The sequence below is a fragment of the Sturnira hondurensis genome, unplaced genomic scaffold, assembly GCF_014824575.4.
Source record: "Sturnira hondurensis isolate 20B ecotype Veracruz unplaced genomic scaffold, ASM1482457v3 Scaffold0000648, whole genome shotgun sequence".
In the NCBI taxonomy this organism is placed as follows: Eukaryota; Metazoa; Chordata; class Mammalia; order Chiroptera; family Phyllostomidae; genus Sturnira; species Sturnira hondurensis.
Genome location: NW_028073279.1, coordinates 3,741,842 through 3,760,450, shown reverse-complemented (window position 1 = coordinate 3,760,450; position 18,609 = coordinate 3,741,842). Strand labels below are relative to the sequence as shown.

Here is an 18,609-nt window from a genome sequence, read left to right as displayed (position 1 = left end):
GAGAAAAGGAGAGAGTTACCTACAAGGCAGTACCCATAGGACTCTCAGCTGATTTCTCAAAAGAAACCTTACAGGCAAGAAGGGGCTGGAAAGAAGTATTTAAAGTCATGAAAGGCAAGGACCTACATCCAAGATTACTCTATCCAGCAGAGCTTTCATTTAAATGGAAGGGCAGATAAAGTGCTTCCAAGATAAGGTGAAGTTAAAGGAGTTCATGATCCTCAAGACCTTATTATATGAAATGTTAAAGGGACTTATCTAAGAAAAAGAAGATGATAAAAAACTATGAACAGCAAAATGACAACAAACTCACAACTATCAACAACTGAACATAAAAAAACAACAACTAAGCAAACACTACAGCAGGAGCAGAATCACAGAAATGGAGATCAAATGAAGGAGTTGGAAGGTTATCAGTGGGGAGCAGAAGGAGGGAGAATGGGAGAAAAAGTATAGGGAATAAGAAGCATAAACAGTAAGTACAAAATACACAGGGAGCGGTTAAGAATAAAATAGGAAATGGAGAAGGCAAAGAAGTTATATGCATAACCCATGGACATGAACTAAGGGAGAGGGGGATGCTGGTGGGAGCGGGGGTACAGGGCAGAGGGGAATAAAGAAGAGGAAAAGAATGGGACAACTGTAATCACATAATCAATAAAATGTATTTAAAAAATAAACTTACCAAATATTTGCTTGATAACAAGAAGATAATACAATACACTTGTAAAAATAAATCAAAACAAAACAAACCCTCACCAAATCAATGGTCTTTATCCAGAAGATGTTTTTCAGTGCGTTCTATTATATATACATTTTTTTTTCGTTTCTCAGCTTTAAGACTTTTTTTCTAATCACATGTATACTTCTATATAGATTGTAAAATTCTAAACACCCATATCATTTGTGGCCAAGTTCCTCCATGTAAGGAACATGTTGCGTCAGGCTGAATACCAAAATGAATATATACTCTTATGTTTGATCTCTGCTGATGAAGAGAAGCCAAGGGGCCCATGGGGGCATTTTGGCAACACTGTTACTTACGGTTGAGAGGCAGGCTCGCATTGGTTGTGCCCAACTTGTTGGCAGCCACACAGGTATAGTTGCCGAAGTGCTCCTGTGTCACATTGGTAACCGTGAGAATGGATCTTGTGCTAAAATTTTGAATAATAATTCCTTGTTGGCCATTGAAGAGCCTAGAAAATAAAATAAATTCTAGGTAAATATGATTATAAATGTGACTTCCATTTTTATCTGAGATGGGATTGTAATGACAACTTATAGACCATTGTGAGCACTGGTGTTAGCATATAAGTATGATAATGTTGCAATTATATTTTTGTTTCATTAGTAGATGTTGGCAGAAGAGGGTATATGACAGCTATAGACTGTTCTTATGGGATTATTTGCACTATTTAAGAAACCGAGCTTATATATACTTGCCCTATTTATACTTGCCCCATACATTGTTTTGCATTCTAGAAAATTAAACATACTACAGCAATGGCATTTCATCTGTTAGAGTCAAAATAGAGAAAAATAAATTAAATATAAAGAGCCCATTAAAAGCACAAACTAACGGTTTCTAGATAAACTGCATGGGATATATCTAGGCCATTGCCAATGATATTATTAAGTAACTCCTGTTAAAGTTTACCCCTACAACTGAGATAAGGTGGTTCTGAGTTCAGGGTCAATGCCACCTACTGCTGCCCTGCATAACCCAGCCAGGGTATGGTATCGAGGATAGTGTTTGAAGTTAAATCTCATCTCTGCTGTATTTTAGGCATGTTCCTGAGAAAGTCTTTCAACTTTCCTGGGCCTTGATACAGGGTTGAATTTGGCCAGATTCTGCCCAGGCCACCCAATAACCCCCCTGCAGACCTCCAGCGGAGGCCCTCACTCTCAGGTCATCTGGTAGCGCTTTGCCGCGCCCAGGGTTCACCACGCCTCTCCTGCTTCACTCCTCTCCTGAACCGACACTCAGTTGTCATCATCTCCTGTTATCCCTGCCCCATAAGGCCTTTCCTCCTCACTCAAGTTTTACCCGGTCCTACCTCTCTCCCTCTGATGCTCCTACATGACTCTCTTCCCTTTCTTTCTGTATGCTTCTTTCCAAATTGTTGCGGGATTATAAAGCCCCCCATAATTCTTGAATGGTTCTCTCTAGCAGTTTTGATGCACACAAGTCTTTTCAACCCAAATAAAGTCAATTGCCTTAAATTCCTCAAAAAGCCCAGCTATACGGACATACTTTATTTTACATTTGAATCCAACATTGCACTTCATAGTGGTGTGCTAAGTAAATAAATAGTTCACAGGTCAGTGGGTCTGGGTGATGTCCCCACCACGGAAGGATTAGTAAACTCCTGTGAGTCGCCCCGTCAAGAAAATTGCTCTGTTGTTATGAATTCTGCTCTAATGAGGATATCAACCAGGTAATAACTTCTCCTTAAATAACGCCTATGTTTATTGTAAAAAAGATGTGCCAATCACACTTTCAACAGGCCAAAAGGCATGTTAGTTTTACTTCTTCAATGTCTTCAAGTTGCCGTACTAAGTATTTCTTTCATTTCAAAGATGCAGATAAATGGCTTTCCTTTGAGAATTTAGGTTGAAATCCTTTGCATGATGTTATGTGTCTTGTATCTGAATTTAGCCAAGATATACTGCAGTTAAATGCAGACTAAAATGAGTAGCCATGCATGACTACTCTCGGACTGACATTTCATGTAGTAGCTGGACTTGGCGTATCTAAAACTCAAACTTTAATCAGATTAATACAACTTTGGGTTGAAAAAGTGTTGAAAAACTTAAACATGCGCCATGAACCTAATGATCTCGAATCATTTCACAGAAATTAGGGCATAAGACATTAGGACTATGGCTGCTTCCACTCATCTATCTCAAATCGCAAATCTATCAAAATTTATGGTGAATTCCCACAGTGATTATTGCATATTTTGGTGTGTTATATTAATAACTTGATTTAAAACCAATTGGTTTGTGACATCTTTTAAAATCACGGTTTTAGTGTCCCAAGAGCGTAAGCATTATGGCTCAAATCAATGTGTTCACATATCTGCTACGCACACATGCTCCAGCGGACTCAGCGACTGCCCAGACTTCTCCCTCCCTGTTGTGCTTCATCTCCCACACCAAGATCCCTTCGGCTGCTAGAGCCTTGAGGAAAAGGTCAATGTCTTTATTTGGCTAGACTCTGGGGACAAAATCTCAAGGGAGGATATTCAGTTACTTCGTGGCACCGTGTGCTTATGTTCCTTATGGCTGTCTTTCCTAAGGGGGCTTCCAATTCTCTACCCTTTAGTGTATCTGATGTCTAAACCACAGATGTCGCTAAATCACACATGTATCCATGTTCTGCATGTCTAGGCTCGTTTTTGGCTTCTGGCCAGCAGTGCACATTAGTGCTCTAACCCCTGCTGCTCTGATCAGCCTAACAGGTGATTATGGCCAATAAAAAAAAGAAAAGTATCTTCCCCAGGGTTATTTTCTTCCCTCTAGGGAACGCTAGCTAGCTCTCTGCGATTACTGGAGAAACCAAAGCTTCCTTTCAGGTATCGTTGGGAGTCTCAGAAATGTTGACTCCTCGGACAGCACTTCAGAACCCATCTTTGCCTGGTAGATGGCTGTGACAGCCTTTGCAAAGCTGACCTTGAGAGTGACTTCTGAGGTGGAATGAATCTCTTAAGAGTCTATTTCTGTGATTTTCCTTTAGGTATCCTGGGAGAATGAAGGACTTTCTCGGCTATAGCAGTTCTGGAAATAGTCATTTAAAGTGCTACAGAGATGAGTTCTGTGCTGTGTGATTAGGGTCTAGCCTGGGCAGTGCATGATCTTTGAAGAGTTTTGAAGGCCTTTGAGAAGGTCAAAGCTGAAGATAAGAATCAGACATACAAACACGTGCTTAAAACAAAGGGTACTTTAGTTACAATGGAGACCCTGTTAAGATGAACGTGTCTACTCTTTGTTACTTGAAACAGAAATTTGAGCCACATCAAGAAGTCCTATCAGTATAGCCCTAATGTAATTTTACTCCTTGACTAAAAACAAATAATAGAAGAGCTCTTTAATTGGTGGCACTTTATTATTTAGGAAGCAAATTTATTCCCATGCGGTTGGATATAATTATATTTTCTATAAATGTAATCACTCTTTGTATTAATAAAAACATATGGGTGGCAAATTGAATTGTTATTCTGGGTTAAAGAAAATCCTTGACCGATTTCAAGCTTGCACACACAAGCTGGTTCACAGAGGATCCTAGTGCCACAGATTTTCATCTCCACTTCAGGCCTGTTTGAAACCAGACTTCCTTGCATCAGTGATGTGACATCTAAAGTGACAACTCAAGCAGTAGTTTATAATGTACCTTTTAATAAAGCCAGAGAACTGAGTTCAGAATATTGCCTTTTTTGGAGTTCTGTATCTTTACTTTCCAAACACTTAATTCTTTTGAGTTCTAAGGGAGTCATTCTTGTATTGACTTAGATTATAAAATGAGAGCTTTTTTTTGCTTATATTCTTCCTTCCCCCCTAAAGAGAGAGAAACTAATTTTGTTGATCTAGGGGTTAAACATGGCATTTTGTTTCTCTGCAGTAGATGAGTAGCCTGTGGAACTTACTAAGAAACATGTGGCCATTTATAAAAAATATTTTATTTATGCATGTTTTAGAGAGGGGAAGAGAGGGAGAAAGAGAGGGAGAGAAATATCAATGTGTGGTTGCCTCTCATGTGCCCCCACTGGTGACCTGGCCCACAACCCAGGCATGTGCCCTGACTTGGAATCGAACCAGTGACCCTTTGGTTCACAGCCGGTGCTCAATCCACTGAGCTATGCCAGCCAGGGCCATTTTAATTTTTTCACTTGTTTAACGTTCAGTGGACCTCATGGCTATAAGATTCTCCTATTACTCTGGTCTCCTACCCTCTGCCACCAATAGGAGTTTGTTCTATAGCTCTAGAATATGAATGTTTGTGTCCTCCAAAAATCATATGTCCAAACCCTAACTCCCAGAAATGATGGTGTTAGAAGGTGGGGTCTTTGAGGGGTACTTAAAAGTGAGGAAGGTAGAGCCCTCATGAATGGGATTAATGCCTTATGAAAGAGGCTCCAGAGGGATCCCTAGATATTTCTGCAATGTAAGGATATAGCCAGAAGTTTGTGAACCAGAAGAGGACCCTCACCTTGATCTCAGACTGGATCTCAGTTCCAGCCTCTAGAACTGTGAAATAATGTTCTGCTGTTTCTAAGCTACCCAGTCTGTGGTATTATGTTATAGCAGCCCAAATGGACTAAGACACATACTGAAGACCATTGCCTTTGATCTTCTTCCTCTGCCTTTTGCGAATGCCTCAACAGGCCATTTGCTTTGCTAGCTCATAAGTGACACAGCCAGACCAACTCACTAGTTCTGAATTAGAGTAACTGCTTAGGTTTTCAAGTGTCATGGAAAGCATGCTAGTAACTAGTAATACATTTCTGACCGATGCAATGTTTGCTAACTACAATCATAACCTCTCTCAGTCAGTAGCTGTCGAGGATGGCCAGGAGAGCACACAGCAACATCACAACAGCAAAACCAACCACACAGCCAATGACACTGATTGCTAAGATTGTGGAAATGAATGGAACAGCTACACCAGACCCCATCCTTTTCACTTTTATAAATTCAGCCTCCCTGCACATTTGGGGACTTTTATTTATTACTTGCTTTTCCATGTCAACAATTTCTAGAGATCAAAATTTCAGGTGCAAATAGCTACAGAAAAACTTCTTTGCTAATATAAGAAACATATATGAGAATATCAGACAACATTCATGATGTTAAAATAACTTGGAATAGGAGTGGTAGAAGTTTTCTAAAAAAATAGAACTTTCATAAGCCTAGAATTGCAAGGGAATATGATAATAATATATCATATTATATAACTGGATAAAATTAATATGGTCTTATTAATTAATCTCTGGGTGTTAGCATAGCATAGAAGAAATACAGTACAAGAAAGAAGGTAGTTCTTAATCACAGGAGTCATTTTTTACAGAAAGGAATGTACTTCAAGCAATGGAGTATAGGTCTATGGAGTTCTAAGAGGTGGTATGAGCTAACGATATAACTGAAAAAGGTTTAGAAAAAATCATGGGTGTTGGTGAGGCAGGTTAGTAAAAAAGTAGGAAAATTTCCTAGAAAGTACAATGAGGAAACTGAGATAAATTGCTGAACAAATGCCTGGACCAGCTAAGCAATTAATCGCTGCCTGATAAATCACAAGACTCTATACTCCCTAATCAAAGATACCTAAGAACAGGTGGTATAAATCATCTTAGGCAAGGAGATAGATAAGAACAACAACAAAAAAATTATAGCCTGACTAATCCAAGAAAGAGGTGCAACTAACCAGAGGTTGACTCTAAACTCCATTATACACTCATTTTAATACATCAACATACTAAATGACACACCAAGAAATCTAGTGAATATTCTGGTGAAATCTTCCTTGGGACCTCACCTAAAACTCCCATCTACAGAAAATAGACAAAACCCCCAAGACAAAGGATGCCAGTGCACACTCTTCTTTGAGCATGGCCTTGCTCCCTCTTCTCCTTCTCCCCAGGCCTGTACTTTGCTTCTTCTCTCCCAAGCTCTAAGAATCTGGATGAGACCTATGCCCAGGGGAGCAAGGGGCAGTGGTAGTTGGTCCTGGACTTACCCCTGATCTTGTCTCCAGGGGCCCTTCCTTTGCCTCGCTATGCCAAGCTTTAATAAACTCACTCTTGAAATTTTCCTGCACAATTCAAGAACCTCGAGGTCACCTGGCATGTGAAAGGGTCAGACTATGCGGGGGCAGGGCCAGCGTGTAGGAGACCGTTCTGCGTGGTGTGGGCCCAGCTCCCACTCAGAGATGCACAGTACCCATGTCCAAAATAGGTTCTCCCATGGGGGATCAGGCCTGTAATGTGCCTAGGCCACTTTGAGGCTTGCTTTTTGCTTAAAAACTCCCTCACCTGGATTTGTGGCAAATATTTACTGCAAAATAACTTCCTAAAATCCATGCTAAACCTTTCAAGGACAAGTGTAACCAGTTCAACCACTTTTGCCTTTTCATTTGCAAATATCCCTCTTCTGTGATGTGATTAGTGGCATTGGCTCCTTTGTTTTCTGTAAAAGGTAACCACCTAAAGCAACCTGTGCATAGTAAATGAGGACCATCAGGTATTGTTTGAGAAACCCAATAAAGGCCAGTCATGGTAAAGGCCTCAACTTTTGCTCCCCTTGAGAGAAAAGCCATGCTGTCCCCTGTCCTCTACCAGACTCAGTAGTCCATGTGAATGTCTCATTTCCTCCAAAATGATGTGGACACTGCAGGCCAGGGGCCACATCACCAGCCTGCACTGCCAAAGCAGTCTGGTAACAGTGGTAGAACTCTGACAAGGTCTTAATGGAAATGAAGTTCAATTTGGTCATCTAATGATGATTAATTCCTTCTATGTTTGAGACACTGATTCATAAACCAGAGGAAGAAAAGACACATGACAGACTTTCTATCTAAAGGACCTTAGCTTCATCCACAGATCTGAAGATGAGATTGAGATGGCATATAGGCCCTTGCACAGCACATCTCATAACGCCTCTCTCAATGATAGGGCTTTTACTTACATATATTTTGGTTCTAGATCATGGCTGTTCTTCCAGTCTTTTCATTATGAGTATGAATGCTTTCTGAGCATGGAAAATGTTAACTGTCCTTAACACATTTATGACTAAAGTAATCTAACATAAAAATCTTAACATTGTACAAAACAAGTTAATGTTAAGACTATACGATGCTGAAATTCAGAAAACGTTTCAGCATGTTCAAATATGTATCAACTCTTCATAACAAGTCTAGGTGGTAAGCATTTTTAGAGCATTTTAGAGATGAAAAGAGGTTTTGAAAGATTAAGTTATTTCATCTTGCACCATATGATAAGTGGCCTAACCAAAATTCAAATCTACATCTTGCTGCTATTAGTATTCTCCCCAAACACCTGTTGGTATTCCAATTACCAAATACAAGAGAAAATATTGTATTTGCCTTTGGAGAGACAAGTCAGAAATCATCTTCGTTCAAGGAAATGAAGTAAAACCAGTGAAAAATACAAATAGAGCTAAATAAAGTATTATGTGGAATTCATTCCAGGAAAAGCCAAGCTCAATCAATGAGGTGAATCTAATGGGGCAGAAAGTCAAAGAAAAATGTAAGGTTCAGTTCAGAGAGCTATCTGGAGATTCTCCTGAACTCTTAACTACCTGTTTGGGACTAGTTATGCCCATCAGGGTAGCTTCTTACAGAAGCTGTCTTCAGCCTCCCATGTAGGCAACTGTTCAGGCTCCTCGCAGTCAGTCCCCAAATGAGAAGCAAGAAATGAGCTGTCACCTTCCTCCCTCCTCAGAGTACCTCTTCCAATACACAACACTTTAGCACCAATTATTGTTTGCTTTCTTCCCCTGGGTTCACAAAATATTTGGGTGGTAATAAATCTCTCTCTATAGTATACATACAATATGTAACAAGAATAGCAGACAATCACAACCTAGACAAGTGGCAAGAAGGCAATATTTTTAGGTAATTCCAAAAGCATTTGTAAAGTTCAAGTGCTAACCATGCTACAGAATTATTGTGTTCTCAACAATTTGGCCAAATCATCACCATAACATAAAATGCTTCCCTCGGCAACAGCACTTCATTTGTAAGTTTTCATAGATTAGCGTGATTATTGATTGCTGTCCATGGTCCCCACTAGAATGCAACCCTGCTATCGCAAGGTTTCTGGTTGGTGTTGCTATTCATTGTATTCCAAGCATGTAACTAGTGCTGGGTACTTAGTAGGTGCACAGTAAGCAATTGTTATATGTTTGACTGAATAACTTATATTTTTGCATATTAATAATTTTTACCTATTTCATTTATGAAGTGAGAAAAATAAAGCCAGTCTCAAAGTACTGATGTAATAATGTTTTTAAATACATAAAATGTAATATCTATGCACATATATATCAAATGAAGTAGGCACTAGATATATGATAGATGTTATTATTGTTTAATGATAGAGTCTGTTTCTTAGACAGAACAGATACATTTTCTCTCAGATGGCAGCAAAGTATTAAATATTGAGCACACAGGAAATTATTTTTAAAGAGAAGATGTAGGAGAGCGACTGAAAAGATCATGGCATCATGATTTTAAGATGTGCCAAACTCAGTATCAATTACTTCTGCATTATCAGCCTCATCTAGGCTTTTCACAGATGTGCAGGGAAGATAAAAAAAAGTCAAAAGGAAGAGTAAGAAACTAGAGAGAAATGAAAATTTATGTGAACATGCTGCTATAGCAACCTATTGGTTTTTCGTGTTGCTTGATACTCAAGGCTCAAAAACAATATGATATCAGTTATTCCTAAGAACAGACTGAAGGAGATCATGCATCACTGTCTTAGCCCCAAGGGGTATCTATCTTTAGTTGCACATTTGAATAAATTAATGTTATTACAATATATTAGGACACTTTAATGATTTAGACTTTATGAGGCTATTTAAAATGCATGTGTTATTTACTTTATCAATTCTAATGAAATCAATAATTTCAGATTAGAGACCTTTGAGCTGCGTTTCTTGTGACAGTTTGAATCAGTACAGGAAGAACACTGCCTTTTAACCCTACATCAAATGCACAAAGTCTACACTGCAGGTGTCAGCCCTCGCCTGACTGCAGTCCATCTTGTGTCCCTGACAACCTGGCCTCTGACTGGATTCCTCCCTCTGCTGGAACTGCTCTTCTAATATTAAGGAGCCTGTGATTTTAATGTCAGACTTCATCCTGCAGTATACTAACACAGCCATTTCACAGAGACCACGTTTACAGAAAGGAAATCCTGAGGAGTCCAACTTGAGCCACAGAAACCAGCTTCCAACATCTCTCAACTTAGCGTGTCAGGATGCATTTGTGCTACTATCTTCTCACTGATTTGGAAGTGTATTAAAATAAGAATGACTCTACTTTATTATTATTACAAGGCTACACAATGCCTTCTTACAACAGAATGCATCTGTACAATGGTGAACTGGGCAGAATACTCACTCTCAGTAGATTCTAGTTTACAAGGAGTGATGGAAGGGTAAAAAAAAGGTGAGTACGGTTTAATAAGTGCTTTGATAGAGTTAAGTTTATGGGGGTATTTTTGGAGAACTTCCTCCAATAGCAAAAAAAAATAGTTTTCCTGGAGAAGGTGACATCTCAGTTGAGACTTAGGACTAGTGGACTAAAGCTAGCCAAAGGCAACCAGGCATGAACGCGTGTGTGGAAGGGGCCTATTAGAAAATGGATCAACATAATGAAAAGTCCTGAAAGACAAAGATGGTGTCACAATTTTGGAATTAAAATATTTTAGGTGTCTATTGTCCCTCTTGTGAGAGGGTAGAATGTCCAGATTCATAGCCAGAGAGGTAAACAGGGGCCAGAACCCGAAGGCAGGCCCACCATGCCATAACGTGGTGTTAGGGACTTTATTTAGGGACAATGAAGAAACACTGAAGGGATTCAAGTACAGAGTGATAAGATCAGATATTTATTTAAAACTGAATCTAAGGACACAACCATATTCCATCTGTACTGGTGGGGTTGCGTATGCAGTATCGTCTAGAGCAGCAAGAGCAGAGCGGGCATTTTGGACACCAGTGACAATCCGGTTTGGAGCCACTGTCAGCCATGACAGTTATGTCAAGTGCTATGTCAGGACTGAGCTTACTGGGGTATAACAAAAATGCCCTTGGAAAGGGCCTGAAATGTCCCAAACCACAAGTCTGGGCACTTGGATAAGGGCTCCATCTGGACCCCAACACGAGTGGGACCTCCACCCCTGGTGGACCGTAAGAACTCTGAGCACCGACCACCCAATGCTCAAGCTTGGCTGTACCAAAGGTACTGCTTGGATCCCTGCCAGACTTCCACTCCACCACTCACGTGCTGCCTCTATAGCCACCTAGTTTGAGACTGAGGCCTGCCTCTGCCCCTGTAGATACAGCCAGTGACCGGGGACTTGGCCCTATGCTCGCTCTGCTCATTTTTCTTTTCTTTTTTTTTTTAATTTAAAAAAAGATTTTATTTATTTAAGACTGGGGAAGGGAGGGGGTAAGAAACATCAGTGTGTTGTTGCCTTTCCTGTGCCCCCTACTGGGGACCTGGCCTGCAACTCAAGCATATGCTATGACTGGGAATCGAACCGATGACCCTTTGGTTTGCAGGCCGACACTCAATCCACTGAGCCACACCAGCCAGGGCTTGCAGAGCTCATTTCTATTGTGTAAGTTCTCCCTCTTGTGTGTAACTTGTGTGTAACTCTATTGGCTTATTGGGAAGTCTCCCCTAATAAAACTGCCATTGTGGAAAGACAAAATGTGTGTGCACATGACTCCTTTTGAGGATGCTCCCTTGCTCACGCCAAGGGATGCAGAGATGCTTAACATCTCTGTTTCATTGTGTCACACTCCAAACTCAGCCTGATCCCTCCCAAATCTCTTTTCCTGTGTTCCCAGCCTCAGCTCATGGCTTGGTCATTCAACTTGTTATTGAGATAGAAAACTTGGAATCACCTTCACACTGTCATTTTTTTGTATCATTGAAATATACAAATACCACCTTTTCTCTCTGTTTTTTTTCTCTTAACTGCATGACCAATACCCTAGTTTCAGTCAATTATATATCTTTCCCTCCTATTTTTCCCAACTGTTCCAAGAATCATTTTATTACTTGTGAAAAGGTCTTCAATGCCTTCCCAATGCCTGTGGAATCAAGTCCAAATGTCTTACTATGACATTTAAGACCTTCCAATTCTTGCCTTAAGTGCCTTTCTAACCTCACTTCTTTTCATGTCCTGTACCACAAGGCATTAAAAACACTCTCCAAATAATGCTTACATGACATTGCCCACATTCTTTCCTTGCCTGTGATTATTTCTGACCCTTTGCAACGTTCAGAAGGCTGTTCACCATTTGGCATCTGGCACAAGAGATCCCTTTCCCTAAAGCATTTGTTAATGTTCTGATTTGAGTTGAACAGACCCTCGCTGCACACTTTTACCAGACTTGATGTAGAGTTCCCTTAGGATTTTCTGACTTAGTTTGCTGTAGTGATTTTTATGACAAATAGTAAGCTCTAAGTCAGGAGATGCATACCGGAGATGGCCTGCTTTCAGCATTGTCTGACTAGCCCCAATTGTGGAAAGACAGCATGAATTTGTCTCACAGAGATAAGTGCTCTCTAGTTCTCAGTAGCTGAAATGCTCCCACTTGTTTTATGTATTTCCTGTTACCTTCCTGACCTCAGAGGACAAAGTCATCACAGGGGTGACAGAATTATACTGGTAAGACTCTGGTTATTTAAAAAAATCTTTTATCACTATTGACACTATTACAGATACCCCATTAAAGAAGTGAAATATCAACAGAAAGGAATTAATAAAATAAAAATAAACAATAAACAATAAATAATGAGATAACATTAGAAATTCAAATTTCTTCAATAGAGGAATTTACTGCCTTTCAATATTTTCAAATTATTTCATATATGATGCTTGATGTATATTGTTGAGTGAAGAATAAAATCAGTTCAGCAAGAAAAACCATCTTTAACATGGGGTGGTAATAAGTTATTTCTAGTTCTCTTTATAAAAACATGTATCTGCTCATTCTTGTAAGAATGGCTTTGCAAATGAGAGTGTGAGAGAGAGAGAAGAAAAGGGATTTATTTCTAGTCTTTTCTGCTCTTCTGAGTACTCAATATTGTGGAGTAAAATCTAGATGAGGGATATTCTGATATGAGTCAGAAAATTTAGTTTTTCTTGTTTCTTATTGTTTTAAAAAGAATTGCTTTATTGAGGTATGACTGACATATAAAAAGCTGTACATGTTTATGCAGGGTTTGGCAAATGTATGTTTATAGTTGTTTGTGTGGAAAATAATAGAATATTTGGTAAATAATAATATGAGAATGAACTCTATTTCATGTACTCACAACTGTAAACCTACTCTTGCCCAAACCTGTATTGTATATATGATATATACAAAGCTATATATGTGTGTATGTATACATGTGTGTACACACGTGTATACACTTGTTAACACACATGTACACACACATATGGCATAAGCATGCATCTGTGAAACCATCACCACCAAGGCCAGAAGCATAATCATCACCTCCCAAGGTTTCCTAGAAATTAGATTTTACTCCTCATTATGTACTTTCCTTCGACAAGTTGTTTAACCTTTATGAGATACAGGTTTTTTCCTCCCTCAGGCGTAATCCAGTTAAAATGATGCAACGAATAGGTATGATTTCATAGAGTGAGTTATGCAATATGTGAAGTAAGATTGCAACATCAGCATGTAGGGTAAAAGTTGCATGTTGCATGTCATGAAAATTGACCTTGAAAATTCCTTAAACTTCCTTGCTTCAAACTGCCATGCCTTACATGAGTCTCCCAAATGGAAGGCAAATACCTCAGGGTGGGTACAAAACCACCTGTTGGAGTGTGGAAAGAAAATGACAGGAAGTTCCTCTAATCATGTCCTAAAATAATACTAATTTATGTCCATTAGTATTTCATCTTTTAAATGTTATCTGTTGTACCTCACATATTGTATATAATATACTAGTTCAGATATTAATTTATATAATTTGTAAGTAAGTATACATGTATTGGTAGTTTTCTGCTAAGACTTCAGTTTTATTCATAGGAATATATGTTCCCAAAGTGTTGGAGACTATTGTTTTTATATCACTACCCATCATGGGTGGGCACCACATAGAGCAGTAGTGTTAGAACCATGTTATGTTAAACACTCATCTTTAACATGAGACTATCACTCAAAATGCAGAGGTACACTGTCAGAAGTATACGGGAATGAAAACCAATCGAAAGAACAACAGTGTCCCATTTCATGTCTTTCTGAAACTTGTAGATTGAGTAATATACAAATCTACACCATTTGAATCGTTATTATTATATGTTTATATCTTTCTTTTTTCTATTTCTCTCACACACCACTCCAAATCTGAAGAGTTGACTGTGAGATGTAAAAATGTGCAAATTTTACAAAACTCCCATATATGAAAATGCTTTGAATATCACAATGTGTTATACGAATGTAATGTATGCCTACCTTTGACATAAATAAATTACATAAAAAACAGTAAGGAAAGACAAACACTGTAAATATAGAGAAATATTTTAACTTATCTTCTAGTTTCCTTGAAAATAAAAGAAAGGGAAAAGCTCTCTCTCTCTCATATTCCTTTATTACAGTGAATACTCAGATGAAATTTATGGCTTGTCTAGGTGCTGGGGTAGTATATATTTAGAACAAGAAAAAGGAGAGGAAAGGTCACTTCACTTCATTATGATTTCTCAAGTTCATCTCACTTCTGTAAAAGCAACAATGAAAAATCATCATTCCCAGAAGTGCAAACCTAACCCGACTGAAAAACGTCATCCTGCCTCTGTGTACTCTGCAATCCACATGGTCGATTTTGACATTTTTCCCACCTATTCAATGGTACCTCAATACATGTTGTAACTTTCTGGGCATGAAAGTTTCAGGCACTTAGATAACTAATCCAAAGCAAAATGGCAGTGCTTATCACATTTCCTCTAAAGCCACAGCATGAGCTAAACAACTAACAAGATTCTTAAAGAAGAGATATACTGACATGATATTGGTTGTAAAGATGATTTAAAAATGCATAGATTTGATTTCAAATTTATTGCTTAAAATGTCAAAATATTGTAGGTACTCATCATCAAATACAAAATATCAATTTCTTAGGTACACCAAGAAAACATGTATCTGCTCATGTTTTTAACTGATATCTTAAGAATTTTTTCATGTTTTACTATATACTACTTGCTTTTCATTCATGGAGTTAATTTGTATTTACCTAATTTGTAACTTTTGTATACAAATCTTAAATTATGGTGGAAGGTTAAGAAAGAAATATTATTGTTATTAAAGAATTCAAAAAAGAATTGCTACTATTGGTCATTTGCCCGAAAAGCAAATAAAAGCAAAGCAAATAAAATACTATTTAAAAAGCCTGGAACAGTTACATGTCATTAGGAATCAGTAGGCATGTCTTTGCAGGCCTCAGGCTGGGATTGAAGATATTTTTAAAGGAAGAAGGAAATTCAAACAAGGAAGCAAATTGCAAAATTCTGATCTAAGATAGAGGATAATGACATCTTCACAGAGTGATACAGATCCCATGTTTTTGCAATACCTATTTAAACATTAGTCCATTAAAGTTTAATATATTTTTATAGTCTTAATCATAAGTGAATGTACAGTTCTTAAACCAGGGATTAACTTAATTTCATGTCATCAAAAAGATGATTTGCTTAATAGTACTTCGCCTGTTCCAAAAATGTCTTTTCACAGCACGGATGCGTATCTTTCTCTATCAGTTTTCTCTATTTTAGGTAAAAAAAAAAATTGTGCTTCTCTCTATATAATTGAATACACAACTTTAATTTCCCCAATACTTAAATGCATATGAAGTAAAATTAAGTCCTATCACACTGTCCCTGCCAGATATGCTGAAAGAGACCATAGTGTTAAAAAATGACCATTTTATACCAAGAGATAATATTCTAATTATGAATATCAAAACAAGTCATTCTCATGATGCTTATCTAAACAATGCAATAAATTAAGGTCATGTGGCTAATATTTCTAACAAAAATAATTATACATGAGGGAGACTGTGGCAGCCATCTTTGAAGATGGCATCTGATGATTCTACCTTCCTGATACTCATGCCCCTGTGCTGCTCCTCCACACACACACACACACACACACACACACACACTGATTAGGATCCCCCTGTGTCATCCATCAACTATCGCAGAAACGACAGAGCGTGATCTCTGAGACTTGATCACAAACGATAGGGCAGCTTCCAACTTGCTTTCTCTTGGATCACTAGTTCTGGGGTAAGTCAACTGCCACGTCACACTGACAGTCCGTCAGTCCTGTGGTGATTGTGGAAGACGTCCACACGGCAACTGACTGAGCCTTCAGTCCATAGCTTCAGTCCGGAAGCAGACCCCCCGGCCCCCCCTTGAGTCTTCAGAAGACCAGGCTCAGGTGACTTCTTGACTGCAACCCAATGAGAGATTTGGTGCCACAAACATATGACTAAGCTGCCCCTGATTCCCTGACCCAAGAAACTGTTTCAGACAAGGAATGCTTACTATTTTAAGTCGCTAAATTTTGGGTTAACTTGTTACTTGGACTCTGCTTGAAGATTTGCAAGACTTCTTGGGTTCAAATCCCAACTCTGCCACTAACAGTATCGACATCTGCAAATTATTTAAAAATACTGTTTTTGTTTCTCTCAAGCAAGATGAAGAAAATAGTAGTATCTTGCTTATCATTTTATTATAAAAATAAACTGGGTAATATTTGTTAACAGTTTAGAACACTGCTTGTCACATACTAGGTGCTTGTTAGTTTTTCATTTTGATGAGCTAAATAATTGAATGGCCTGGGCTGTGTAACCACCATGGTAGACCCACTTAGTGAGTCTACCAATGACTACTCAGAGACTGGAATCTTTCTTTATACTAATTCCTACAAATATTGAAATATGCTTTACTATAATATTGAGAAGAATTTATATATTCTAGTGGTGCTTGAGAATTTAAATACATACTCAACTATAACCCTAACAAATGATAAATGTATACTTTTCTCTGAAATGAAAATATATTTGCCTTTTACAAGTGCATTTGATTTTCACAGCTCCTAGATTTTCTCTAGGCGTGTAAGTGTATTGCCGAGGGACATTGGCGAAAATCAATGTACCTTTTATAGGAGTGATTTTGAACTTCTTTGAAAATCTAATAAAAACTATAGTCCATCTCAGTAGGAAGAAAATCACTGAAGTTATGATTTGAGAATCAATTGGCATTTTGCTATATTTTCTATGGGCCAAAAAGTGAAGTAAGGATTGTTGTAGACTTTTTTTTAAATGATTGTTGTATTTAGGAAAGGAAGAGTGAGAGAGAGGGAGTAAGCAAGCACATTTGCAAAGGAGAAACCCCCAAAACCAACCAAACAAAAAACAATTAGGATATTAACTCATAAAATTTTGGAAGCAAAATGGACTTTAACAAATGAGCTCTCACTTGCATGACTGGGAATAACTGTTAGCTTTTAAGAAAGGAATGATACACACTTAAAAGTTTGTATACTTAAAGATACATAAAATAGTTTCTCACTATTTAAACTTTTTAACACATTTTCTTGTGGAGAACTGAGGGTGGTCAGGGAGCGGGTGTGGAGCTGCAAGGATGTACTATAAACGGGAGACTTCTAAACAGGCAGAGTGGGGCTCCAGTCACCCACCCCATATCTACCATGACATTTCCACTACTGAAAGTAACGTGATGAAAGTGTTACTTTCATAGATACTACTTTTGAGGACTCCATGTAACATTGCATTTCAATAAAGGATTTCATAACTTTCAACGGATTGTAAACCCCTTCTCTAGATGATGGTCCATAAAGATAACCACAGACTGAAAACACCTCAACCTGAACAATCAGAATTTGAGAAAGGTTGTATTAGCAGATACATAATCTTCTATGGTGTGGCAAGGTGACCCGAGAGAATTGTACCATTTATCTTATTCTAAATACATAAAAATATGGGGGCTTCCATGAAGCCACAGATAGTTAGATTTAGAACTAGTAACAGCATTAATCCATTAGTAAAAAGAATGAAAAATCTGCATACCCAAATTGTAGAAGAGGTTTTACACAAAATAGCTGCAAAAAAATAAGGTAAAACCAGTCATGGTTCAACCTAACATTTTCTTGAATACATCCCTCCCTAGTTTAAAAAAATATATATATATAGTATAGATAATAGCTTTTTCTCTGCATTCTGTCCTTCAGTTGTCCACAGGGATACCCCTCTTACCTGAAGGCTGATAAAACAAGCTAAAGAGGTTTGAATGAGCTTACTGGTTGAAAATAAAGGGAAAGTAGTTGAGTCCTGACTTCTCTTGTTCAACAGCCCTTGCCAAGGCCTTCTGAGTCTTCTCAAGGGAGCAATCATAGAGAGCCTAAGTTAGAGTAGCCTTAAAATTATGGTGGATAGTCCTTTAACCATGTGTTTTATTTCCCCTACAGCCCCTTTAGTGACAAAATACCTAAAACACAGTGAGGTATAAAACAACATGTTAGAAAGTCTTGAGGGAGAGTGAGGCAGGTAAAAGGGCCGAGGCTCATCGAGGAAGCCAGGCAGAGACGGCAGCTCCAATTGCTGTTGGAGTGCTCTCGTGGAGTCTGTGCCTGAGTCCTTCAAGAGCTGGTTTACTTCCCAATTAAACATGGTTGCAGCAAGAACAATGGTGTGCTGGTTCATGAGGGAGGAGAAGAAATAAAACAAGGAGCGATGAAGGATTTACAGGCATTTCTGAGATCACATAAACCAAAGTGGACATTTCTTCTGGATGCTATTAGGAACTCTTACTTCCCATGTGG

At 38.4% G+C, this 18,609-nt stretch overlaps 1 protein-coding gene across 1 annotated transcript in view; it reads right to left on the bottom strand.

Moving 5' to 3' along the window:
• The window catches only part of NEGR1 (neuronal growth regulator 1), an 856,835-nt gene that overhangs the window by 192,556 nt on the left and 645,670 nt on the right, over positions 1-18,609 (bottom strand). The window contains exon 6 of the mRNA XM_037042445.1: positions 1,045-1,196. Coding sequence (XP_036898340.1) covers positions 1,045-1,196 — 152 coding nt within the window. The remainder of the gene's footprint in view (positions 1-1,044; positions 1,197-18,609) is intronic.